The sequence below is a fragment of the Salvia hispanica genome, chromosome 5, assembly GCF_029641045.1.
Source record: "Salvia hispanica isolate PSC_SH4W2 chromosome 5, Shi_PSC_v1, whole genome shotgun sequence".
In the NCBI taxonomy this organism is placed as follows: domain Eukaryota; kingdom Viridiplantae; phylum Streptophyta; class Magnoliopsida; order Lamiales; family Lamiaceae; genus Salvia; species Salvia hispanica.
Genome location: NC_142696.1, coordinates 43148227 through 43175215, shown reverse-complemented (window position 1 = coordinate 43175215; position 26989 = coordinate 43148227). Strand labels below are relative to the sequence as shown.

The window sequence follows — 26989 nt, the reverse complement described above, 5'->3', positions numbered from 1 at the left end:
AGTATGTTTGAATTATTTGAAATATAAAAAACTGGATTTTAATCACAAATCCAAAGATCCTAATTAGATTTTCGAGTTCATTTTACTATAGAACTGCAGTGTAGCCCAATTTCATTTTCTGATTCAGCAATATAAGAATCAAATAGGCGGAGCTTTAGTGGGCTTCAATTTACAGGCCCATTCCGTTTCATTGTATGACAATTAGAAATTCAAAATATGTAAAAATGTTCTAAAATGCATTGCATTTATTTTTGTTTAAATTATGAAACCGGTAAGTAACAAAATGTAAGTGTTCAAAATTTTTTATTGAAGTAAAAAAATTAACAAAAATGTCCATGTGAAACTGCGTTGGTCTAAAATAAAATTTGTCCAAATTTGGGGAGTTAGGACAATTGGTTAGCTTTTCTCAAACTTCACAAATTGGTTGTAATTTTCATCATAGTATATATTTTTTTGGTGTTATACATTTTTTTTTCACTGTGTATTCCCTTTGACACTGTTTTAGACTAGTTTGTTATTTACTTATTTTGGATTCAGGATTAATTCAAGCTCTCACAAAAAAACAAAATGTTGGATATTAATTGTCCTGTAATTTGGGCCTATAGTTTGTAGTAGTAATATAAAGTATTGGGTTGCAACTTGCAACAACCTACAAATCCAGTAAACAAACCTAATTCCTGGATGATTGAGCAAGATAACATTCCAATACATGAATTGGTGAATGCAAAGCTGGAAAGTAGAGTTGAAGCTAATTGCGATTGAAGAAGCAATACATAATAAATATAAATAAAGATATAGAAGATTGTGTGGTCCTAAAGTGAATGAGGTGAAAGTGGGCTGAGTCCGTGTTTGATGGCAGCTTTCCACACCAAATCAATTCTGTTGACATCGATGGGTCCTACCTCATGGTGGGCCCAGCCTTCCAACGCATGCACCACTCCTCCCGCATGGCAAGCATGAACCACTCCTCTCTCCATCGTATACTGCACCCAATCCCGCAACTTGAATTATAAAGCCCCTTTGAAGTAGTAAATTAAATTCGTACCTCGCATGATCCAAAGCCTTGCACGTCGTCCGGCATCTTCATGGCCGCCAGATCACCGTAGGTGCAGTCTCTCCGGAACTGGAGGATCGGGGGCACCACAAACTGATGGAAGTGGGTCCCACTCGGCGCGAACATTTGCTCCCTTGGCGTTATCCACTTCCCTACTATCCATGTCTGCATTTACACTATTACATCCATTCCTCATCATAAAATTAAGGATTATTTCTCATTTATGTTACCAACCTTGCAGTTGTGTGCAGCTTGGTACTTTGTGATCTGGACTAGGAATTTTGCGCAGTCGGCCGGCGCCTCTTCCTGAATGTTGTTGAATCTCTCGGTCGAAAGAGTCAGCATCTAGCAAGGAAATGGGATAGTGTTAGTGTTATGTTATGAATGTGTAAATTGGTAAATTGTAATGGAACGGCCTTACCAGAACTCGGACCTTCTTCCTGCAGAGGTACAGAGCAATGGCTCTCCCCAGCTTAGAAGTGGCTCCTGTCAAGAATACCTCACAGACATGCTCAGGGATCTCATTCAGGATCACGGCTGCTGTTAGCGTATTCCCATGAACCACTCGCACTCTGAGGTTCGGATGCTTGTTCACAAACAGCGTCCCGCCTCCATTAAGAGCCTCATTCTGCATATAAATTTGCAATCAATGTTTGCATACACGCAATCCGCTATCACATCATGGAACTAGTTGAGATTTGAGGACCTTATTCAAGGCAGCAAGGCTGATCACTTTAACTCCCAACCTGTTTGCTCTGAGAATCGCCTCTTCGATGTGCTTATTGATCCCTTTCGCAGCAAACGGCAAGAAATACTGCACCCAGACCAACTACATCAAAATCAACACATTACATTACATATGTATAGATATTGTTTGGAGAGTAAACCTGGAAGCCAAAGCGCGGCACAGCCCAGGTCTGGTGGAGGCGCCCGCGGATGCTGTAGAAGGAGATCAAGAATGTTCTAGACTTGACCCACATTACAAGCATCACCACGAATGCTAAAGGCAGGAATGGGATTGTATAGAATCTTGTGTAGTAAGGTATGGATGCTGCTGATCTGTTCACAAAGGGGGCGTGCATAGACGAAGACAAGTCCACTACGTGTGCTAGGAACACGAAATCGGGCACCCTCCCATTTTTCCCTGAATTCAGACAGTTTCTCTTGTGCATTTTCCATGATTTTCTGTTCAAGCTGTTGCCTAATGCATCAAATAGTGGCATGAAGAGGCAATAGTTTGTGTCCATCTCAGCATGATGGAGGCTGTGATACCTGCAGTTTGTTGTAAAAATTTCACATGTCAATTGAAAAGGGAAATCACCAAAATAAGTAAATACATCTACCCTCCCTAATTATTGAAAAAGTGTGGAAACTTTATGACATTTATTGGAGTCTAACCAATTGAAAATGAGAGCAAAAGGGAATCACTGACATTGGTTTCTACAAAAAGATTAGCTGAGGCTCCTTCATTAATTGCATCTAACCACTTGCCTCAACAAGAAAACGACACTAAACTCTGTTATCTTTAACCTCTAGATTAGAAGATAAAAACAAAAGAGAATAGTAGTATGCAACTTGTCCTCTAAAACAAAATTCAAAGTTGAGGAATTAAATTGAAAGTATAGTCTTACGTTGGAGTAAGGATGATATATTTGAGAAATGGGATGGCTTCAAAGATCTGATAAGGAATGATTTCCACATTTGAATGGCCTAAACATCTCAGCAAATCAAAAGTTAAAACATAGCAATAGATCAAACTCAGAGATCCATATCCAATCAAGAATGTCCCGATTATCGGTATCCCGATCACCGTCATCAGCAGCAGATGCTCCAAGAATGTGGCATGTCCAGCTATAACAAACATCATGTTAATTAGGAGTAGTATTATACAATTCTTGAAATGAACAAATTTTGGTAAAAAAAAATCTAAACTTTACCACAAAGATTTACCAGTGTAGGCTTGTGGCACAGCAGATGAGTGGTGGAGAGAGTGGTAGTGAGAGAAGAGATAGTCTCCATGGAAGCATTTGTGTATGGTGTAGAAAACTGGCTCTGAAATTGCTATGTGAAATAGTGTGGTTGTTATGAACCCACTTTTGTTCCAAACATGATGTTCTCCTATTGTTGGAAACATGGATAGCACCAAATTTGCTACCATAGCTTGTAGTAAAATAAAATTATCCCTGGTTAATACAAAAAATTAAAACTTGGGTAAAAAAAGAGGTATCTTGATATAGAAAAGAGGCATCTTGAAACAAAAAAAGAGGTATCTTGAAGAGGGGGCTGACCAGTGCCATTCTTTATCAATCTGCTTGAAATCAACTCCCTTCTTTATAATACGGCTATTTCGAGTCAGAAACAGCATGTTGCTGTAAGAAGTCCATGATTGGTACATAATAAGCCTAAGTATGGACAAGATGAGGATGTGAAGAATCCAAGAATCTTTTAAGGTGTCAAGAATCCAAGAATCTTTGATCCTATCTTGTTGGAATCTTGTGTACATGTCTTTTGCAACAAAAATCACATAAAGAGCATACTGCAGTTACCAAAAACACCCCAAAAGAGGACAAATTAGTGCTTAGTTTATCATGAAATCCCAGCAGAAAAATCCAAAGAAAATTAGTACTACTCCCTACCTTGTAACTGCCCAAGAACTCCCATGGCCAAGCATAGAAAGGTGCAGCCATCTCTCTAAGAATGTTGTCTAAAAAACTAACACAAAATCTTTAAAGAATGCTTTGAGAAAAGAAAGAAGAATTTTTGAAAGTGGAGAGGAGAAATAGTATGTATATAGAGAAGCATTTATTCCTCTACAGTGAGCAAGTTATATATAGACTTTTTCGCAGCTGAGGATTAAGGAATTAAATAAGTACTTAATTATGATAATCACTATCCATTAAGAGTTAAAAGGGCTCCTAATTATTTGTCTCTATCAATCATTGTCCTTAGCGGTTATCAATCTTGATTACAGATCAAGAATTTCAACACGCAAAGAAATTCTTGATGTTGCAGTGAATTTATGGACTACTATACTAATAAGGGAAAGAATGGGTTGGGGGTGAAGTGTAGTAAAGAGTCAAGATATACAGTCACATTTAGGTGTAGGTGGTTGAGGAGAGTTAGGTTTGGCTGTCTAGTGCTTGGTGATTTATATGAAAAATATAGATGGACATGTATCAATACATTTAATACCAATTTAAATTATTATATATCTATGTGTGTGGCTATTTATTACATAGTTGGACTGAAATATATGTATTGAGCTACCTAGCACACGAGCTTGATTTGATCATAGCCAAACACGGCACATGGCCGTGTGTATTGTCTTAAATCTGGTTATAGCAACGTTCTAGTCGAAATCTAGCTTTTTTTCTACTTATCTATGTTTGGCTTTTAGGAGTGTTAAACGGTCTTGATTGCGATACGTGACGGCAATGCATATTTCATTAGAGAGGTCGAGCGCATTTATGAAATGAAATATGCATTGTGCCGAAGTATAATTTATAGTATGATTTATTATTATGTTGAAATATATTGTACTGATGGTTCATTTTCGAATATGAAATTTGAATGTGTCTAGTTCATCTCACATAAAATATCTCAAATCCTTAGTAAAATTAAAGTGTCTTGTTTGGTGTTGTGTTGAACCTTTGCTCACTACTACTCTCAATAATTTGAGCATTTTGATTCTATATAAAAAAAATACTATCAAATTAAAGGGCATTTTTAGTAGTCAAATTTAATCTTAATTGTATACTTTCACACCAATAAATTTACATAGAAAATGAAATATGTAAATTCAGCACACAATGCATCATAATTCAAAATAACTACCAGATTCATGTTCCATTTGTGTTGAAAAAAAGTTGTGTGAGAGTCTGAGATAAAATATATTTCAAATAGTTGATGACGCTGATTCATTTTCGAAAGAGAGGTAGTGAGATTGTTGTGAGATAGGTTGGGCGAGAAGGAGAGAAACATTCGGCGGTAAATGAATTTACCAAAAGCCCTTATATTATTATACTCCAACATAAACTATTTTATGTAAGTATAGTATTTAAAATCATTGCATTACACTCACGCTATTATTTTTAAATGGTGTTATCGAAATAGTTAACCAAATAAATCTTGTGTAAACGACTACTTTAGAGTAACTATTTTTATACCTATAGAGACTTGATATGTTTGGCTATGATTTTGAACATCTTATTTGAGCGTTTCCCTATATGATAATATGAGTGATGCTATATAGTACTAGTAGTAATAATATGGTGGTTTACATAAGGTAATTTTTTTGAATAAAATAAAATTTTAAAAGTAAAATATGCTAGATTTATTTAACAATATTACTTGTATAACTTAATAAACTTTTACTATATTTAAGAGTTAAAAGTACGTTAAATTCATATTTAAAAAAAAAGTTGTGTGAGCGGCCCTATTGGGCTTAGATCCCCTGTCGTGGAAGAATCACAGCAGGGGATGCTGTTCCTCATATCCCAATTTTTTAAAATTTTTATTTTTTTTATTTAAATGTTATTCCCTCCGTCCCACAAAGATTATTCCATTTTTTCATTTCCGTCCATCCCACAAAATTTGTCTTATTTCACTTTTTACCATTTTTGGTAGTGGACCTTATATTCCACTAACTCATTCCTACTCACACTTTATTATAAAACTAATAAATAAAAATAGGACCCGCGTTCCACTAACTTTTTCAACTCACTTTTCATTATATTTCTTAAAACCCGTGCCGGGTCAAAGTGGGACTATCTTTGTGGGACGGAGGGAGTATATTTTAAGTTTAAAAAATTGGGATGTGAGGAACAACATCCCCTGCTATGATTCTTCCACGGGGACCCAAGCCAGACCCTATTATACCGGCATAATGTGATTAGAGCATCCACAATAGCGGCTAGCCGACCGGCTATCCGATTCGCGTCGCTAGCGGATCGGCTAGCCGAGAATCAGCGAGAAAATCGGCGTGGGCTAGCCGATTCGGGTGCGCTGGCCGCCATTGTGGCGTGCCGATCGGCCAGTGCCTATTTTCGTTTTTTTTTTTAAATTTTTTTTGAAAACCTATATATATACGCGATTTTAGTTTCATTTTCATTTGCACCACTTGTTTTAACGAGTTTTCTCTCTCTCTAAATTTCTGTACAAGAGCAACATCGAGTGATGGACAACAACAACGAGTCCAGTCCGGCGACGCGCGGCTCTCATACTCCCACGGTACCCCTGGAATCTGGATGGGGCCAGATAGGCGAGCAGATGGGCCCAGGGTTTAACGTCCCTTGGCAACAGTTGATGGGGATGATGGTTGGAGCGCCGGGGGGGATGCAGGGGGGAACCAGGGGGGATGCTGTGGGGGATGCCCGACGGGGTGCAGGCGAGCGGCGGGCAGTCAGCGCCGGGGTGGGGAGGTATGCCCCAGATGCAGCAGCAGATGATGCAGCAGATGATGGGGATGATGTGGCAGGGAGGGATTCAGCCCGGTATGCATCCCAGGATGCAGGGGCCACCGGAGGGGGGGGGGGGTGACACGGACTATCGTCCCTCTCTTGATTTTTTGACGGCTTCGTCTCACACGTCGACTCCAGTGGAGACGCAGTTCACTGGCGATGACCTTTTGTCATTGCATGAGATGGGGATCGATCTCGGGGATCCGGACACTCCCACTCCAGCGGGTCGGGCCGCGCTGAAGAAGAAGAAGGGCAAGGGGAAGGGCAAGGTGGTCGGCGAGTCGTCGCAGCCCGCTGATCACGACACTCCCATGCGGAGGAAGTGGACGGAGGATGAGTACATCGGCGTGGCCAAGGCGTGGTTGTCGGTCTGCGACGATCCTCTGGTTGCGAACAACCAGCGGGTCGTCAACATGTGGGCGAAGATTAGAGCAGCCTACAGGAGGAACTGCCCGCATGGGAAGGACTATAGCGGGAAGGAGTGCCGGAAGGGGTGGGAACGGATCAGGGCCGCGGTCGGCCGATTTTCGGGGTTGTACGCCAACGCCCTCCGCCAGCTGACTAGTGGGCAGAATGAGGAGGACACCCGGAGGATAGCGGAGAGTCAGTTCCCCTTGTCGGGGAAGTATAAGGAGTTCCTCTTCTGGGAATGCTATGTGTTGCTGAAGGACTCCGAGAAGTTCCGGGCAGGGTGCGACGCTAGGTGGCCGAAGAAGCAAAGGTTGAACTATTCCGGCGACTACAGCGACAGCAGCGGCGGATCCCACGACCTCCCCCCGGATGCTGAGGAGTTTCCTTCCCCTCCATCCTCTACTCGTCGCCCTCGCCCGGTTGGCCAAAAGCGGGCGCAACGGGCAGCGAGGGGAGGATCCCCCCTATCGCCCCAGGAGGTCATCTCGGCACCCGCCCCCCCATGCGCGTACACCTTATTCTCGCGTGCAAAAACGGAGGAACGGATGTTCGTGGTCTTCCAAGAATGGAAGGCCGCAACCGACCCCTCGGAGAAGAGGTTCCTCTACTCGATGCTCGAGAACATGTGGGTGGATTTGGATGCCTCGAGGGCACTGGTGGGGGCAGACACGGGCTCAGATACCCCGGGTGGCGGCGGCGGCGAGGATGGCGGCGGCGACAACGAGGAGTAGAGAGTGGCGGGGCTCGTGTTTGGAAGCCCTTTTTTTTGAAAAAAATCATGTATTTTTTTTTTTTATCTATGTACCTTTTTTTTTAATGAAATGAATGAATTTTCCCGTATATGTCTCGTAAATTTAATTTCGTAATTTAATCGTAAATTTTATTTCGTAAAATATAGTTGTTTTTTAATTATTTTTATTGCGGCTGGCCTATGCTGACGTGGCAGATGAATTTTTAGTGTTGATGACGTGACAGAGAGAGAATGGTTGGCATATGACTAACCTATTTCTATCGTGGATGCTCGTAGTATTTATTTTGTCTAAGAATTTCTTTTTTCTTGAACATTTAATTTCTCAACAGTATGTATAGCTACCCTTAGTCAGACAGCTAGTCTAGGGGTGGTTTTCTCTCCCCTTATAAGAGAAAGAGAAAAATGATTGTCCACAATATATATATACTTAAAATAAATATGTGCAATGTGTATCAATTATATGTATTTTGTTAATAAAGCATGAGACAATTTGAAGTCTTTATGGCTATTTTCATTTTGTAAATATCCAATTTTGTAGAGATTCATTGTATAATTTCTAGTGCACTATACTTTCTCTCTATGACCTTCCAATTTTCATTCTATAATTAAAGCAGTGCAGCGGCAACAATATGTTAATGTGGCCAGCCATAAATAACTACTCCTATAACAAATAATACAACAAGTTAATAGTTCTATATAGTTCTCAAATAACTATAACAAATAATACAACAAATTAATAGTTCAATATAGTAATAATATATTTTATGTAATAACTTTTTCCTACTGCTAATTATATTATACTACTATACAGAGTATTAAATAATAAATGATCCGATTTTTTTTTTTTAAACGCCCAAGATGTGTCCTTTTAACAAATGTACTGTATGATGAAAATATTAAATGAGATATTAAATTACAAACTCATGTGCAGCCCAAATGTTCCAGCTTTCGGCAAGAATACATTTAATGCTCAAACGCGGTCTTTGTCATGATTAAAACTTGATAATTAGTGTTTAATTTATGACCATAACTTTATACTTACTAGTAAAATAAGTTTACTTAAGGTGAGATCTTCTCGGACTTTTGTTTCTTTTTAGAGCAAACTTCAATTCTTTATTAGTACAAAAGTTAATAATTGAACTATTTAATTGGTGCATTGCACAAGTGCTATGCTAATGTTTTATCAGTATATAAAGTAGCTTAATAATACTACAAAAGAGTACTTAATAAAGAATGAAGAAAAACCATTGTTCCTTACCGTTCTTTTTCATTTACCTTAAATGCTAAACCTAACAAGATCAATAAAGCACTTTTTATATGACTTGTTACCTATCATAATTACCACATTGAGCGAGGCCCCATATAGTTATTTTTGGTTGACTTTGCTACTTCAATCAAATATTGATTCGTACCAAACCAAATCATGCGGTCCAAGCATCAAATTAACTATAACACAACAATATACTACTACAAAATATACCATTCACTTATAAATGGTGCTTATGTTGAAATACAACATGAGAAAATATTAAAGTAATTAAAAATAATTTGTTTGTTCATACAATGAATGGTTTTTCTAATTATTTTGAATTCCAATAATATGTTAATTTTCTTTGATGCACACGTCTCTATTGGGTTTGGGCATAATATGTAGTCAGTTATTGGGTTTTGCCATTAATGAAGCCCAACTGCCCAATCTTCAACTCCATGCTTCTTATCCAGTAATCCAGCCTAGCTTGGTATTGTGCAGTATAATAAATAAATACCCATGGAAATTAATCATTTTAAATTACCAGCAGATAGAATCTTGTGCAAATCATTATGGACAAATTAAGGAGTACTAATATTAGAAAATAACATTCCTAAAAATCAAGGAATGTTGTTGAATTGTCAATGTCAATTAACTAGTGTTCTATATGGTACTCGTAGTCCTAGTAATGTTTCAATTACTAGTATTTTATTATACCTAAAAAAAGTCATAGATAAGATCTACTACTGTTACTATGTATTCAATGTGGATGACAGCCAGAAAATTGTTTCAGCCAGTTCAACTCGCAGATGTAAAGAAAAGAATTAAACAAGATTACTAGTTGCAAACATTTGAGTTCGACGTCAAAATTAAACAAGATTTAAGTGCACAAGATATAAAAATTTCACAATATATATACTTTCTTATATGTGGGAAAGATAAGAATTCATCCTGCCTTCTCACGTTTAATTCTTATTAACTTGGACCTGCTTCTGATACTCAATTACTACTATAATTAAACTTATCATCCTTTTATATGTAGATGTATGAAAAATGAGAATTGGAGACGCTGAGTAGATTTTTGTAGTACCATGTAGTAGTATTAGTAATTAAAAAATACATGTAAAAATAGTAGTATAATGAGAGATGAGTCACAAATATCTGTCAAAGCGGCGATTGTGATGGAGCTTTTCCTTGTTAATCTATGGATGCACATGAAATCGAGTCAGCCTCTATGATGCATCCCACACATCTTGTCGTACTTCTTTTCTATTCAATTCTATTTATAGCAACGCTTTATATTTTTCATGGACAAATGTAGTAATTAAGATATACAACAACTACTACTACTACTATGTTCTATTTGTATGAGTTTTTAGCTTTTTTTTGTCAATCATTCTTAATTTATAAATGCTTTATAAATAAATTAAATTTAGTAGCTACATATAATAGATTTTGATTGTGTTTTAAAATAAATACAAAACAAAAATAAAGTTGTAGAAAAAACAGTACATCAGGAGGTGTTGTATTGAATTGCATTGTAGAAGATCCTCAATGACTCTCACCTAGGATTATATATATGCAATCATACAAATGTCAGAGACCAAAACGACCACGGTTCTGTCTCTCTGAATTAATTTATTAATATTTATATAGCTGGATCCATTGCTCCTCTACTATATATAAATGATGGTGAGTAGTTGATATTATTAGGACATAGCAAAAATGGGTTTGGAGAATTATAAGCCCATAATAGTTATGGTAGGATGTCAGTTTCTGTATGCAGGAGTTACTCTTAGTGGAAGAGCAGCTCTTTTGCAGGATTTTAGCTCTCGAGTTTTTGTTGTTTACAGACAATTCACTGCTTTCTTGCTTATTGCTCCTTTTGCCTTTTTCTCAAGGTATGCTATGCTATATATAGTATCATCAATTTTCTTAATTATTGAAGAATTCAAATTCATTTGAATTTCCTTGGCGCGCAGGCGAGGAACAAATTCGTGTGCTATGAACTGGAAGAGCTTCTTCTTGATATCTTTGCTTTCTTTGATTGGGTTAGTACCTCACCATTAAATTGTAGTAGTATAAACTATTTTGTGATTCAAGAAACTATTACAAATCAATAGCGCTAATTCATTTTTTACTTCTTTTTTGTATTTGGCAGTGTGACAATTAACCAGAATGTATATTTCGAGGGATTGTACTTAGCCTCATCCTCAGCAGCTAGCGCTTTGTGCAATTTGGTTCCTGCCATAACCTTTACTATAGCTTATTTCTTGGGGTATAAACATAATACTAATAAACAAAAATACAATTTCAACATATTTAATACATGTGTTAAATCTTAGCATATTACTTAATTAATAATAATATTTACATGTATATATAGGTTGGAAAAAATAGATCTTGGAAACGTGAGAAGTTTGGGTAAGATTATGGGAACATGTCTATGTGTAAGTGGCGCTGTTATAATGGCAGTATTAAAAGGTTCAAAATTGTTGAACATGGAGTTGTTGCCAAGAAATTCAATTGTGTTGCACCTAGTTGGAGAAGAAGATAGATGGTTGATAGGCTGCCTATTTCTTCTTGCAAGCACAACTTGCTGGTCCATTTGGCTCATATTGCAGGTGCATGTAACATCTTACTACCCGGACCATCTCTCATTAACGGCATGGATGTGCTTAATCGCAGCCGTCCAATCCGCCATCTTGACATTCATCATCGAGCCCGATTTGAACACGTGGAAACTCACCTCCTCTTTGCAACTTTTTAGCTGCTTCTACGCAGTAAGTCATTGTGATTTCTCTCTATTTTATTTTTCCTATTGAAAGTAATTAATAATCCATCTAATTTTGGATGTGTATAGGGTGTGGTGTCAGCATTGACATTTTTTGGTCAAGCATGGTGCATAGGCAGGAGAGGGCCCCTCTTTTCAGCCATGTTCAATCCTCTTTGTACAGTCATAGTCACAATCTTTGCCTGCATTTTCATGCATGAAGAGTTGTACATGGGAAGGTACAACTTCACTATATAAGTAGTACTCCATTTATTTACTTACTGTATTTTTTTTAATCAATTTTTGCTTGTGTTTATTGGATTCATTTGTTTCCTTGGTGACACAGCCTGACTGGTGGATTGGCGGTGATAATTGGATTATATGTGGTGCTATGGGGCAAAGCAAAAGACCATGAACAAATCAAGGAAGAAGATACTAAAAAGCAAAATAATGTTAATGGTCAAAATGAGGCCATCCATAGTGACGACTTGGAGCAGCCCCTTTTGTGTGATCATTGAGGAAATCTTGCTACTATAATTTTATTGGTTTTAATAATTAGATGCTCTGTGATAATAATAACAATTCATTCTAGAATGATATCTAGACAAAATTATTATACAGAAGAAAGTGATGATCACTAGTGTACTCGTATTATTTTTTAATATTACTTCTCTCATTATGTTCTAATTGGAACATGATATATAGTAGTAACTAATAAATGGACCATGTATTCATAGTTAGACAATTTTGTTTGCGTGGTTCTGATTTACTTATTATTTTAGAAAGTTATTCTGCAGTGAAATTGGGATGAAAGGCTTGAGATATTTTATGAAAGGCTTGAAAATTGGAACATAGTAGTAATAATTAACTAACATTAGTAGTAGGCCGGTATCTATCTTATTCGTTTTCGATCTTGCCGCTTGCTCGCAAAAAAAAAAAAAAGTTTATAACTTAATTGATTATATTTAGTATAAAATTGAAGTAATTAGAAGCTCATTAGATTAGAGACGACAAAACAATGCGTAGTCACTAATAGTGTCTGTGTTAGGCAGAAACAATTAACTTGCCAGCGTATGTTATTTAAAAATAAAGAGCAAGTAGACGAATTCAATTTAATCATAAGGAAAGATCCAGAATTATGACTGATTTTTGTTGGGGTGCTAATTAAGGCAGAGATAGAGAGTTGTTATGGATAACTTGGAGACGAACAATTCCCTGTTATAATAGAGTTTTATTTGCTGCGATTTTTAGTTTAGTTGTGAGTGAGTGGTCGTGACTCATCCATTCTTAATGAAATGATTAGGAAATCAATCACATTAATTAATTATTGGGATATCTTTGGTTTAATGTGCAAAACTGGTTAACAATTCAATGTTATGACTTATGATATAGTTTTCTTTTAAATTTCTAGCGTGTTTGAATTTGATGAACTTATTTTCTTGCGTATATATACTGTACAATTATATGTGCAAATCTGCACCAGTCTAATTAGATCTGCAGGATCTTATTAAGAAATTATATTACGGAATTATGATATCACATGAAATAGTTATTGGGATATCTTTCGTTTAAGGAGAATCTATCTGATTTCATTCTAAGCACTATTAAACAGTCTTACTCAGTTCATCAAATATACTCCGTCCAACACAAGTCCTATTTTTAGGCAGCGTGTGTTTAAGAAAGAAAGAGGAATGTGTGTATAAAATATTAACATAGTTAGTGATAAAATGCAAACTTTTATATATATATATATATATATATATATATATATATATATATATATATATATATATATATATTGTATAAACTCAAAACTTCTCAACACAGCTTCAACACAGTGTAAAATTTCAAGATTTTAATATCAACACAATATCAATACAATATCAATCATTGACTACCGTTGAAATTATGTTGGCATATTCCCGTTGATGTTTTTTTGTGATCTGTTGACATTTTTCAATGGTCTAGATCATAATTTTGAATTTCTACAATATTTAGAGTTTTCATTTGATCACATTCCTATTAACATAATAGTATAATTTTATTTTTATATATTAATTTATCGAATTCAATTTCAAGCATCCAGCACCATATTTATAAATCTACCTGGGCAAAGAAATAGTACTACGTATTTATAGGCTTTAAACTTTGTCTTAAAAAAAAGCTTTAAAAACTTTTAAAATGTATTTAAACTTGAATAGTAGTAGTTTTTCCTATAATCCAACACCATTTCATTTTACTAACTCTGTCCAAAAAAAAAAAGTTTCATTCATGGACGATACAAATTTTAATGAGAAATTGATAGAGTGAGAGAGAGAAAGAAAATTGATAAAATATGAGAGAGAAAGTTTTCATTTTAAAAAATAATACTCTATCCGGTCTATGGTAATTGCGTCATATTTCTATTTAGAAAGTTCCAAAATAATTGAGTCATATCTATTTTTGACAAAAGTAACTCTTTCTTTTACTTTATTCTCTGTTAATCTCTGTTACCTTATTATCTCTTACTTTATTCATCATTCATTCTCTCTTACTTTATTCACTATCCATTTAACTCACTATTCTTAAACTCTGTACGTGCTAAAAAGAAATGTCTCAATTAACAAGGGATGAAGGAAGTACTATTTTTTTGTAAACATTCCAAAATAGCAAAATATAACTATTTTTCGTGGATAGAGTACATATTAGTGGACGATAACATAAGATTGTTATAAGAAGTATAAGGGCACCTAATTTATTGATATTTCATAACTAAAATTTATCATTACTCAACAAAATGTTCTTATATTTTCATTTTGGTATGTTCATCAAAATTAGTTTCTACTCCCCTTCATTCCAGTTTAAATAGAACAATTTTTTATTCGACACGAGATTTTATATAGTGTTGTTTTATAAATTAAATAAAGAAAAAATAAAGTAGAAAAAATGATACTAATATATATTTTTATTTTTAGAAATATGTCAAGTAAAACCTCCCAAAAAAAATGTGTCACTCGTACTGGGATGAAAAAGTACCAAGAAAAAAGAAAACAATCTCTAACTTTTTTATTTTTTCAATAGAATTCACAAGAAAAAATTGGGTGTGAACGTGTTAATAAGGAGTTGTAACTGAAATATACTAACTAGTAATTCCTCACCAAAATTGATACCTCCTATATACAAATGTCACCTACCAAGACGACTACGGTTCCATTTTTTGTCAATCATTTTTGAAATTGTAAATGCTTTGAGTTTATAATTAAATGTACTAAGTGCAAAACAGCACATCACGAGGTGTTGTGTTGGTTAGCATAGTAGAATATCCTTATTCCTTAATTCCTTACCCAGGATGATATATACTTAATTAATTAATTGAATTTATTACTAATACTCGTAATATAATAGCTGGATCCGTTGCTCCTCCCTCATGGTCTATAAATGATGGTGGTGAGTTGCATTATTAGTTAGGACTAATTAGGACATAACAAAAATGGGTTTGGAGAATTATAAGCCCATCATAGTTATGGTAGGATGTCAATTTCTGTATGCGGGAGTTGCTCTAACTGGAAGACAAGCTCTTTTGCAAAATTTTAGCTCTAGAGTTTTTGTTGTCTACAGACAATTTACTGCTTTCTTACTCATTGCTCCTTTTGCTGTTTTCTCAAGGTATGCTATGCTATGCATCATCAATTTTATTACTTAGCTACTATTACTGAACAATTTGAATTTCGTTGGGGCGCAGGCGAGGAACAAATGCGTGTGCTGTGACCTGGAAGAGCTTCTTCTTGATATCCTTGCTGTCTTTCATTGGGTTAGTTAGTTCACATAAAATCTCAAGAAACTTGAAATCCAAAGCACTAATTCATTCCATTTGTTATTTGGCAGTGTAACATTTAGCCAGAACCTATACTACGAGGGATTGTACTTATCCTCATCCTCAGCCGCTAGCGCTTTGGGCAATGCGGTTCCTGCCATTACCTTTACTATAGCTTATTTCTTAGGGTATCATCATTTCGACTCATTTAAATTAAGCCATGTTAAATCTTACTAGTAACGTATATTGACGGTTATATATATCTATAGGATGGAAAAAGTGAATCTTCGAAACGTGAGAAGTTTGTGCAAGATTTTGGGAACAGGTCTATGTGTAAGTGGCGCTGTTGTAATGGCAGTGCTAAAAGGTCCAAAATTAAATGGTTCAATTGGAGAAGAAAACAGATGGTTGATAGGCTGCTTATCTCTTCTTGCAAGCACAACTTGCTGGTCCCTATGGGTTATCTTGCAGGTGTATGTAACAGCTCACTATCCAGATCATCTCTCATTAACGGCATGGATGTGCTTAATCGCAGCCGTTCAATCCGCCATCTTGACATTCATCGTCGAGCCGGATTTGAACACGTGGAAACTCACCTCCTCTTTGCAACTTTTTTGTTGCTTCTACGCAGTAATTAGTCATTTCTCTCCATTGAAATTAATAGTATGTAATTTTGATGATCAAACTAATGAGATATAGACTTATATAGGGTGTGGCGTCGGCATTGACATTCTTAGGTCAAGCATGGTGCATAGGCAAGAGAGGGCCTCTTTTTTCCGCCATGTTCAATCCTCTTTGTACAGTCATCGTCACAGTCTTTGCCTTCATTTTCATGCATGAAGAGTTGTACATCGGAAGGTACAACTAATTCACTACTCCGTGTATTATAATTTAGTTAATTTTAATTAGTTTTTGCATATGTTTAGCTTTTTTTTTCATTGGTAAAACAGTCTGACTGGTGGATTGGCGGTGATAATTGGATTGTATGTGGTGCTATGGGGCAAAGCAAAAGACTATGAAGAAATCAAGGAAGAAGACACTACTACTAAAAAGCACCAAAATTATGTTAATGGGCAAAATGAGGCCATCACTGGTGTTGACTTGGAGCAGCCCCTTTTGTCTGATAATTGAGGAAATATTCTTCGATTTTGAGAGGAGTACTATATTTATTGGTTTTAATTAGATGTTTGGTGATAATAACAACTAATTCTAGAATGATATCTAGACAAAATTATTACAGAAGCAAGTGACGGTCACTAGTGTACTCGTGTTTATTTTGATTTTTGAATACATTACTTCTCTCATTATGTTCTAATTAATTGGAACATATGTTTTCTTAGTTAGCCAATATTGTTTGCGTGGTATCTGGGTAATTATTTTAGAAAGTTAATGTTTGCAGGAATCAAAGACTTGAGATGTTGTTGTTTTAATATTTAAATTAGATTATATATTTGCAACACAATATGATTAAATTCCCATTAACTGATATTAAATTAATATTAATATCTTGCTTCAAAAAATATTAATACCATGCCCTCAGAAAAATCTAAATACCATATCAATTCGTAAAGATAAGCAACACAACATTTATACACGGGAAGGAAATTTTGGACTGCGATACAAAATGAGATTTGATTTGCAGAGAACTGGGCATATAAATAATGTCTTCATATCAATACGGAAGGCATATAAAAATATGCAACTGAACAATCACAAAGTATCACTTACGTTCAACAACTTCTTATTTTGAATGGTAAAGATTAAGATTTTTTGCAAATGAAATTATTATCTCATTTCGAAAGAACTAGATTACTAGCTTCCAACAGATGCAGGATAAAAGAAATTCAAAGAGAATACGCCAGAAACGCTAACAAGGTATTTGAATTACAGAGGCCCGGGGAATGTCCCATTATCCCTCTGCTCGTTCCACTTGTCGACCTGCCATAGAAACAAAAATCAAAGATTAATACACAAGACACTCTGCATAAACTTATAAAAGATCATATCTGCAGCCTCAGCATATCATAAACTTATATGGTTAAAGAAAGCAGGTTGTGTATGGCAGGTGAATTCAATCATATAAAAGTAAAATGTATGCCCATGGTCATACTATTTATTGACAAATCTACATATGAAACAAGACTGGAAATATCACCTCATCCTACATCCAAGGAGAATTAGACTACCATGTACCCTAAACATGATATCATTAAATTCAAAAACATATGCAACAAAGGGAAATAGTAGTGTTCTATGATTTAAACTCATATATTAACTCCATATACTGATGAGAGAAACAGGTGTCATTTAAGTCTGTATATCAAAAATAAAGTGATCCCAATGAAAGAGAGCATATCATCTCACCCATTCACCAGGACAAAGGGAGCGATAGTATTTGGCAAATTTGTTACAATCACCATCTTCTTCCCCCTTAGCAGCCACACACCTGATGATAAAACATAAAATATTAACTATACTAGCCACGTATAATGAAATTGGTTCTTTGAACGAATTACATTATAAACAAATAGCTTCATCATATAAACATAATTAGCCCAACCATGTAGTCAGTGGGTCATTCCTTTTCAATTCCATAAGTTTGTACGTATAGCCATGTAGTTAACTTGCAAGATTAGAATGTTAAAACTCAGGGCCTCCATACCTGTCAAGAATTCAACCAAAAAGAGCTCTAGTTTTGTTTCTTAAACTAGAATTGATCAAGGTTTAGTAGCTTATCCAAACTAGTTTGAGGGGAAGGTTTGACCATTTGGTATCATAGTAGGAAGAAATTAGGATCAACTTTAAACTACATCAGCTTGGAGCCTAACATACTGGTATTAAAGTTGGCATTTGTGCTGAAAAAAACACCCGAATACACTATGGTCGAAATAGTGAGCGTGAGTCCAGAATATATCATTTGATAACATGAGGGAACTGCAGCGTCCTACTTCAGTTATGGAATAAAGTTATACTTTCCCTTTTGTCTCTCTAACGGATTGATGTAGCAAGCTGAATTAACCATTCTCAAACAAAATTCCAAAAAGTTTCATGTTCTAGTGTTTATGCAACAAACAAAAGTGGATTAGAGAAGGAAATTGCTTCTAAGACTCGTACCAGTTGTGTAAGATTCCACCAAACGAAACATTGAAAATAAAAATCTACTACTATAAAAAGATGTACACATCAGACCAAAGCAATAGATGGAGACATGGCACTCCTGACCTTCCCTACCAACATAGATATATCACATACAATTCAAAGTAGCAATGCTCATCATGTTATCTGCCTACTAGTTTTCAAGCAACAGATTTAATCATTTAAGATACTACTCAGCTTGCCAAACTCATCATCACGATATCACACAAACATGAAAGAGAGAAATGATATGATAATTGCATTTGAACAATAGTATAGTAGTATTTCATTTAACCTGTGGAACTCAATGTAGCGAGTGAAACAATGCCGCGTTTGGTTGGTCGTCGGGAACCGAAAATCAGCAGGTGCAGTTTTTAGTTCAATCTGACAAAATCAATTCAAACGCCAAAATTCAGCGAAAAACAAAAAGTATTAGAAGGTTTTACATATCTACCACAACCACCAAACAGAAAACGGGGAGAAAAAGCGCAAATGAGGAACAATCAAATTATTCTAATTAACCTTAAATCAAAACAAAATTAAAAATCAATCAAGATGAAATTGTTCATCGAAACATGGATTACTAATCGAACAAAGGAAGATGGAGATACGAAATCTGAATATTCTGCACACATGCTAGATCGATTCAAAATCATGACCCCAAGTTCTCTCTTAAACGAAAGAAAATAACGAACAGTCTAATACAAATACATTGGCATAGAGATTTACCTCATCCATTTTCAAGGCGTTGATGCAGATCGACAACGAATCGAAGAAATAAATGGATTTTTTGATGAAGCGATGAAAAAGTTAAAAACGATGTTCGTCTCCTGTTTATATTGGGCTTATTTGACCAGCGAAACAAAAATGGATATAAATATAATTGAAGGGTAAATTCGCTTTGGTTGTGTACACCTATCACGAAGCTGCACCTGGCGTATTTTGCTTTCAGGAAATTAGGTTTAAGGTTAATTTCCAATGAAGGGTATCTAAAAATAACTAATGTAAAAACAGGATTTTAAATATACTAGTTTCTACTTTACAATATAATAAATAAATATTAAACTTATAAATTTTATAGTATTATATTATCCGATGATCCACTAAAATAGTTCATATACATTTTTTAGTATAGCCAATTTTCCACTAAAATTATGGTCGGATAACCATACTAGTATTTGTATGAGCCCTTAAAAATCTATTACACAGCACCACAAAAAAAAGAGATACTCTTATACTCGATCAATAGTAAACATTTAAGCACTTAATTCATTATAACTTTCAAAAATTTACTGTATGAAATCATTCATTTGAAGTCCAAAAATAATAGTAGTACTACCAGCATTGTTTAAGTGCTGCAAGATTATACTCCTATGCTTATGTGAATGCCATCTTTTTTTAAAAATAGAATGAACTCACAGACGCTATTCGATATGTATTTTAGTGATTGTGACAGATTTATTAAGGGGATGCACTGAACTCCATCCACATCCTAAACCTTTTTCATAAATCCAAATATTTAAGAACGGTAACATTGCTTTAAGTTTCAATTTTATTTAGTTAGGTCTTTAAATCTACCTTAATCGCTTATGTTAATATGATGTGCGCTAGCTGCCAGCTTGATAGTTGATGATATACATCTAGAAATAAAGATTGTTTAGTTATTTTCATAATATGAATACTCATAACTCACCAACTGTGGTGCGCATTATAAGATGATGCTATTTAAATTATACTAATATACTTTTGTAAAAATAAGTATGTTAGTTATGCATGATTCATCAAATTTTACTGATCATCATTTGTATTAACATCTTACCTTCCATCTTAACTCTACTTGCAAATAAAACATTCTACCTTCCATCTTAACTCTACTTGCAACTAAAGCATATAGTACTACAACTACATATATTAACACCTTATCTTCCATCCTAACTCTAAACAAAAAGAATAGAAGAGAGAAATCAGCCTATCTCAAATCCAGAAGCTTCCATCTAGCTAATAGTTCTCTCATCATGCAATAAAACTCCACTCCCATATAGTCTCTCCACCTCTCTACCTTAGTGGAATCTATAGTGGTGAGGGCACATGTCAATATGTCATAATTAAAAATTGATGACTATCCCATCACATGACTATCAGCCTACAAACATTCCACTGCATGCCTTGCCTCCTAACTTTATATTCATTCCATTGCTTCATTCCAACTTCTTCTTTATTTCCCAATAATTCCACCCAACCAATTCTTTATTCATTTCCCACTTCTCAATCTTCTTGCTATATTCACGTAACTCCATCTATAAATAGACATACATCTCAAGGCTTATCCTTGCTCATACATACACATCTCCAAATTAAAACCACTCTAATTTAGAAATCAAATCTTGCTTGTTCAAATTAACTACCAATAATATGGCAAAGTTGAAGCCGTGTACTCTTCTTGCTTTTCTCTTTGTATCAACGCTAGCAACGGTCTCCCAAAGCCGAGTCGCGAGGAAAGATCTTGGTTTGGACTTGGGAGGCTTAGGCGGCGGGGGCTTGGGAGTCGGCCTCGGAGTCGGGGTCGGCATTGGTTTGGGAGGCGGTGGTAGTGGCTCCGGAGCCGGGGCTGGCTCTGGAGCTGGCTCCGGTGGGGGTGGAAGCTCTAGCTCGAGTTCGAGCTCGAGTTCTTCGAGCTCCAGCTCGAGTGGAGGTGGCGGTGGAGGTGCGGGCTCCGAAGCTGGCTCATCTGCTGGCTCGTCTGCCGGGTCACGAGCTGGATCGGGTTCAGGTGGTGCTGGTTCAGAAGCAGGGTCGTCTGCCGGGTCAAGGGCTGGATCAAGGGCCGGGTCGGGTGGCAACCATTGATAAGGGTTTTGCATGTGATTTATGGAAAATAATTCCATTGGAGCATATATGGAAAAATTAGGTTATAACCATAAGATGTGTGTGTGTGTGTGTGTGTGTGAAAAAGTAAAGTAAAATAATAAGCTAGTAATGATCGTGGTATCATACATGGTTTCTGTTAATGTTGTTGTTTTTATATTTTACTCGTGTTTATTGGTGTTTGTTGTAATATGGTCAAAATGGACTCCAATAATGTGTTAGCGTATGATTGTAAAAGATGTAGCCTTGATTTTCCATGTATTACTAATATTATTTTCTTTTGGTAAGATTGATGTGTGAAAAAAATATGTTCACGTTTTACTCACTCTAATTAAAATAAATCATTAAAAATTTTATGCAATTAAGGTTGCTAATTTATGTTTTTAAATGGTTTCCTATCTATGTATATAGTAATTTGAAACGCTAAGCTATTGATTAGAGGAGAAATGTTTTACTAATTGAGTTGTGCTATATTTTATTAATTTATTGACTAAACACTTAGAATGATTTTACTCGAGAAACAAACACTAAGAAATGATTTTAATAAAAATACACTAACAACTCTAGGTGTGATTTTAGCACCAAATAAATGTAGTAGTAAGGGATTCACTTCACCTCTTCAATGTAAAAGTTGGATATGTACGTACATTCGAGATTTCAATCATCATTTTCATCGAATAAATCTATATTTTACAAATATTGTATCTACAATGTCCTATTATTAATTTCATTATTTTAATAATATTTATAAAATAAAAATTGATAGTTATATAATACACCGTGATTGATGTTTATAGTTTATAATAATAATAATAATAACAATGGAATTTACAAAATCATATACTATAGTTTTCGAACGTTTTGATAAAAAAAATACTAGAGTATATGATTAATTGATTATGTTGGTTTTATGTCGAAAATACGGTATGAATTAAAAAAAATTAAAAAAAGTTAATCAGACTAAATTATGTACTTATAAGAAAAATATTTCTCCATTAAATATGAAAATTATTAATGGGGCGCCGTGTAAAACAGTGGGAAAATAGCATCCCGACCGCATTTTCACTCAGCAATTTCCAGAACTAGAGTCTAGAGCCTCTATTTAATTCATCATATATACAAGAATGAAATTAACAAAAAAAATCATAATTATGCATATTTATATTTGTTTTGATTAAGTCATAGATAACCCATTAATATAAGATCAATTTTCTGTTGGTATACATTAAAACTTGCATAGGATGTATATAATAATAATATTATAAAATGGGACATAACATGCATATCACAATCCACCGACCGATCCTAGCATCTAAATGGGGCTGGTTATTGACATCTAATAAATTAATGTATGACCTATTATGCAGTACAGCTTGATTAATCAGATAAGCATTATTTTTTGTTGGCTGACTAAAAATAAATAAATAATCCGTCCACACTAGCAATGTCCAAACCATTTCATCCACAAAAGCATGCAACTATTAGGAAAAAATAAAAGCAAATACTCAACCTCACAAAGATAATGGCCAACTTAGAACTGAACAATCTTTCCACTTCCCTTGTTGAACGAATTTTCATCCACAAAATTAATTAATGCAAAACATTGCTCTTTTCACAACTTCACAACTTTTCCATAATCACCACCAATTAGGTTCCCACACTTTATCCTAATCACGGTCCATGCCTCCATGGATATAGGTGGATCCATAGACAATGATAATTACCCTAGCTATTAACACTCCTTTTCACTACGGTTCTCGCAAGTGACAAGTGGTGGAATCAGTGAAAATATCATCGTAGGTGACCACAGTGGAGATGAAGAGGGTGGCCGTGGCGTGTGGTCTAGCTTCAAATCATTATTATCCAATTGTAAGAATAAATAATTTATAGTACCACATAATTAATTTCACTTTTTATTATTATTGATTATTTAGAAAATAATATATAAATCGAACAAACAAATCTTCACTTTAAAAAAAGTAGACTGATCGATAGACTTCTAGTTAAAAAAATCTTCCAATTCGATCGTAAGTAAGCTTAAATATTCCCAACCCATATATGTTGACAATCTATCATAAATCCAAAGTTATTCCTATCTTGAATAACTGATCACACCAGAATGTGGAATAACCATAACATTGAATAGGATCGCGTAGAGATAACTAGTGTAGGTGTGTTTTTAGATGCTCCATTTTTCATGAACAAATTAACATAAATTTAAAAATCATGTCACAATAGATTCGAACAAGACATTTATTCTCCGAGTTGACCAGTCTACTACTATACAACAGTTGCCCCTAGTTTAATTTATACGGTCGGGTTTTGGGCTTAATATTTACCGTACTCCCAAAAATCATACTAAGGGAGTATTTATTTTTGAAAATAATACTGTACAAATGAGTCCAATACATTGGGAACTGTAAGGCCTTATATCAGGCCCAAAAAATTAATTTTGAGATTTCCACTAAAGTGTGTTCTCCATATATTTTGGTTTCTGGATATGAAACTCCTATTTTGTTTCCGTATAAATACATTTCATATTTTACGTCACCTCGTGCATAGTGTATACTAAATACTATCATTTTTTTATATCTATTTAATTAAAAACAAAGAAAAAAGTGCATTACGAAATATGATTGGTTCCTTCATTGGGCATTGAATTAGTATTTATCGTTGACTGTAAGAAAGCCACTTTTACTGCATACGCATACGTAGAAGGAGTATATTAGTATTACAGCATGTATATATCGTGATCATATGTATATAATATATTCCAATAGTGATTTTTATATTAGTTAATATGTGATTTGAATGATCTTGATTGAGATTATTGAGGAAGACTGTCTAGTAATGATTGAAAAAGTGATGAGATGATTGGTTTGTAATACACTTTACTTACAAGCATGTAATGAAATAGCCCATCTACTCCACTTTCTTCTTACTTTATACTATTTGCCTATTTAAATTTTCGTCCACCTACTTGCACATATTCATTTTTTTAGTTGTTATTGTCTTCATAAGTTATTTAGGAGACACACAATTAAAGAAGTAGGAGTTAGTCCAAATTATTGAATATATAATACCCATATATGATTGCCATAATAAAAATTTATTATAATTTATAAAAGCTATAAATACAAAAGATATTATAATAAATAAATAAATTACAATATTTTATAGTGTAATACATAAAAGAGTAACTTAATTTTTAGTTTCCAGACGGCCATACAAAAGATTATTCTTCCTAATAAAGTTACATGGAATATTTATATAGGAGTATAAAGTAGAGCCGGAAGCTTCTAGATTATTTGTTAGAAATGATTTGTCATTGCATCGTAAAATTTATTGACAAGCTATTTCGAGGAAACTGCGACAAGATTATTTTGAAAGTAAAACTTATTGAGTTATAGACAGCAAAGCAAATTAATTTCATAGTACTAAGTACTATTTAAAACATTTATTATGTTGAACTAATTAAGTGCCAAAATTTAGCCCCCACTAAACTCGCCTTCTCAATCCCATGGAATATTTATCTTTAATTTTATCATGTACTGATTCCAAATTATATCCCTTTATAATGTTTTAATTAATGCTATATTTATATATGATCACGTCTAATTCTAAAAAAACATTATATTGTGTGTCAAATTGATTAGTAATAAGAATGCAACTGATGAGATTGCCAATTCTAGTTAAATTATGATTTAGCTCTACATTTTTTCTGTAGTTTATTTTATTTTATTATGTTTAATCACACAAATAAGGTTTTTTTTCTGTTGAAAAAATGTATGACAACAAAGCTAAGTACTAGTAATTCATACCATCATCACTTACACACGATTGACTGAACCTACCAATTTAAGGGCTAGAAAATTTTTAAAAAAATACTAACATTTTTGTAAGTTTTTGGCGGAATTATAGTCATACCAACATCTAAAAAGTTCTTCATCTGTTTCCAAAGAATATACATCTTGAGTTCAGCATAAATTTTAATATAAAATTGATAAAGTAAGAGAGATGTAGAGTCAATAGAAATATAGTCATAGGTCTTAAAATGAATACTAGAAAATATAAGGCGCGTTGATGGCCCTCAAAAGGCGCATTGTCAATAGAAATATAGTCATAGGTCTTAAAATGAATACTAGAAAATATAAGGCGCGTTGATGGCCCTTAAAAGGCGCATTGGTGGCCCTCAAAAGTTCACCTCATACAAGGAATACCTTAGATGATGTATAGCAACACTCTTCCTAGTTTCTTCAAATGTGGATAACTTTCCAACCTATCCATTTTCACACACATTCCGTATTTAAAAAACATTCTTTAGATATTAATTGTAAATTCATTTCTCCACGAAGACGAACAAAATAAATACACTAAACTAATGTACGGAATGTGGATTTCTTATCTACCGACTACCATTTAATTCTAAATTATCCCAACAGATTAACATAAAATTAAATACTGTATGAATTTACTTTTTATATTTTTTTTCAATAAAACATAATGGAGAAATTGAATATAGAAATTGAGAAGCATGACTTGGGTAGGCTGGTGCCATGGCTGCAACAATTTATATGGATATGAAGTTCGAATAAAGGGATGTAAAGAGACATTTTGATTATCTTGATTGATGATTTTGATATATATTGCTGACTTTTGTTTTTTACTTTGCCAAGCCGGAATCAATTTTGTGGATATGCAAACTAGATAAATCAAAAGTTTGTACTATATGTTTATTCCGAAGAAATGTTTGCCGTCCCCAAAAAAAATCCAAATTTTGTGTATTTAAACGCTAATATTCTTAAGATTTATCATCCATGTCAAAATCTAAATTTGAAACCATACATATAGTAATTAATATACATGTAATTTTGATAAAGTATTAGTACTAGTTTGATTTTAAATGAGGCTAGTTGAGCAAGTGAGTTGCATCGGACTAACCCGAAATCCAATTGACTACCACAAAATTGAAGATTACACCAATTTTATTTGAAGGAGGACAAATTTTACATATCTAAGTTTACCAATTTCAGTGAAAAACTCCTTTTAACTAACTAAGTAGTACTATACCAAATTAGTTATTTCAACAAATAAAAAAAGGCACAAAGCTGGCCCCAGATTGGCATGTGAAGCGGAAATCAAGGGGCTAATGTATAATCAGTCAATTAGAGCACCGCCACCGCCCACAATTTCCTAAACCCAAATTCTGTATCTTATAAATAATCACAACGTTCTCAAAATATTAAAATAAATATATTTTAAAATAATATACTCCACATAAAATTTAAAAAAACCCTCATTGACCGGGTTGGCTGGCTACAGCCGGTCATTCTTTGACCGGTTTTTCAATTACGTGCTCCCATGTGTGGTTTTTGTCAGCCACGTTTGATACAAATATAGTCCACTCGAATATGAAATGACCAAAATGCCCTCCCCGACTGAGCTACTCCACTCCTTGAAAGCAACATCAATTCGATTTTATATTATTCATATATACTT

General features: G+C 34.5%; 5 protein-coding genes across 5 annotated transcripts; 3 read left to right on the top strand and 2 right to left on the bottom strand.

Moving 5' to 3' along the window:
* Positions 1 to 661: 661 nt before the first annotated feature.
* Positions 662 to 3855, bottom strand: LOC125188485 (very-long-chain aldehyde decarbonylase CER3-like). The gene is made up of 10 exons (XM_048085345.2): positions 3691 to 3855; positions 3343 to 3590; positions 3005 to 3237; positions 2686 to 2905; positions 1942 to 2326; positions 1761 to 1868; positions 1476 to 1682; positions 1289 to 1399; positions 1046 to 1219; positions 662 to 983 (listed from the first exon to the last, which is right to left on the bottom strand). The coding sequence occupies exons 1-10, from the start codon at positions 3739 to 3741 to the stop codon at positions 813 to 815; spliced, it is 1908 nt and encodes a 635-aa protein (XP_047941302.1). The 5' UTR covers positions 3742 to 3855; the 3' UTR covers positions 662 to 812.
* A 6694-nt stretch (positions 3856 to 10549) lies between these two features.
* LOC125190430 (WAT1-related protein At4g30420-like) lies at positions 10550 to 12416 on the top strand. The gene is made up of 6 exons (XM_048087745.2): positions 10550 to 10825; positions 10907 to 10975; positions 11086 to 11202; positions 11311 to 11707; positions 11788 to 11936; positions 12044 to 12416. Exons 1-6 carry the CDS (start codon positions 10650 to 10652, stop codon positions 12213 to 12215), a joined length of 1080 nt encoding a protein of 359 aa, XP_047943702.1. The 5' UTR covers positions 10550 to 10649; the 3' UTR covers positions 12216 to 12416.
* Positions 12417 to 15134: 2718 nt separating this feature from the next.
* Positions 15135 to 16842, top strand: LOC125191261 (WAT1-related protein At4g30420-like). Its single transcript, XM_048088776.2, has 6 exons — positions 15135 to 15342; positions 15419 to 15487; positions 15562 to 15678; positions 15760 to 16120; positions 16200 to 16348; positions 16441 to 16842. Exons 1-6 carry the CDS (start codon positions 15167 to 15169, stop codon positions 16619 to 16621), a joined length of 1053 nt encoding a protein of 350 aa, XP_047944733.1. The 5' UTR covers positions 15135 to 15166; the 3' UTR covers positions 16622 to 16842.
* A 295-nt stretch (positions 16843 to 17137) lies between these two features.
* On the bottom strand, positions 17138 to 19512 carry LOC125187581 (cytochrome c oxidase subunit 6b-2-like). The gene is made up of 4 exons (XM_048084206.1): positions 19355 to 19512; positions 18921 to 19009; positions 17855 to 17936; positions 17138 to 17428 (listed from the first exon to the last, which is right to left on the bottom strand). Exons 1-4 carry the CDS (start codon positions 19361 to 19363, stop codon positions 17375 to 17377), a joined length of 234 nt encoding a protein of 77 aa, XP_047940163.1. The 5' UTR covers positions 19364 to 19512; the 3' UTR covers positions 17138 to 17374.
* Positions 19513 to 20856: 1344 nt separating this feature from the next.
* On the top strand, positions 20857 to 21777 carry LOC125186712 (uncharacterized). The gene has a single exon (XM_048083141.2). It carries the CDS (start codon positions 21038 to 21040, stop codon positions 21470 to 21472), a length of 435 nt encoding a protein of 144 aa, XP_047939098.1. The 5' UTR covers positions 20857 to 21037; the 3' UTR covers positions 21473 to 21777.
* Positions 21778 to 26989: the final 5212 nt, after the last annotated feature.

Bases quoted from the DNA above. Each gene is read 5' to 3' on its own strand.
- LOC125188485 (XM_048085345.2), bottom strand. From the start codon at position 3,741: ATGGCTGCACCTTTCTATGCTTGGCCATGGGAGTTCTTGGGCAGTTAC. The intron at 2,327-2,685 runs GTAAGACTATAC...AACAAACTGCAG, and splicing joins TATATCATCCTTACTCCAAC to GTATCACAGCCTCCATCATG. The intron at 1,400-1,475 runs GTAAGGCCGTTC...TTTCCTTGCTAG, and splicing joins GGAAGAAGGTCCGAGTTCTG to ATGCTGACTCTTTCGACCGA.
- LOC125190430 (XM_048087745.2), top strand. From the start codon at position 10,650: ATGGGTTTGGAGAATTATAAGCCCATAATAGTTATGGTAGGATGTCAG. The intron at 10,826-10,906 runs GTATGCTATGCT...CTTGGCGCGCAG, and splicing joins CCTTTTGCCTTTTTCTCAAG to GCGAGGAACAAATTCGTGTG. The intron at 11,708-11,787 runs GTAAGTCATTGT...GGATGTGTATAG, and splicing joins TTTTTAGCTGCTTCTACGCA to GGTGTGGTGTCAGCATTGAC.
- LOC125191261 (XM_048088776.2), top strand. From the start codon at position 15,167: ATGGGTTTGGAGAATTATAAGCCCATCATAGTTATGGTAGGATGTCAA. The intron at 16,121-16,199 runs GTAATTAGTCAT...AGACTTATATAG, and splicing joins TTTTTTGTTGCTTCTACGCA to GGTGTGGCGTCGGCATTGAC. The intron at 16,349-16,440 runs GTACAACTAATT...TTGGTAAAACAG, and splicing joins GAAGAGTTGTACATCGGAAG to TCTGACTGGTGGATTGGCGG.
- LOC125187581 (XM_048084206.1), bottom strand. The intron at 17,937-18,920 runs GTTAAATGAAAT...TTTTATCATCAG, and splicing joins CGCTACATTGAGTTCCACAG to GTGTGTGGCTGCTAAGGGGG. The intron at 17,429-17,854 runs GTGAGATGATAT...TTTCTATGGCAG, and splicing joins CCCTTTGTCCTGGTGAATGG to GTCGACAAGTGGAACGAGCA.
- LOC125186712 (XM_048083141.2), top strand. From the start codon at position 21,038: ATGGCAAAGTTGAAGCCGTGTACTCTTCTTGCTTTTCTCTTTGTATCA.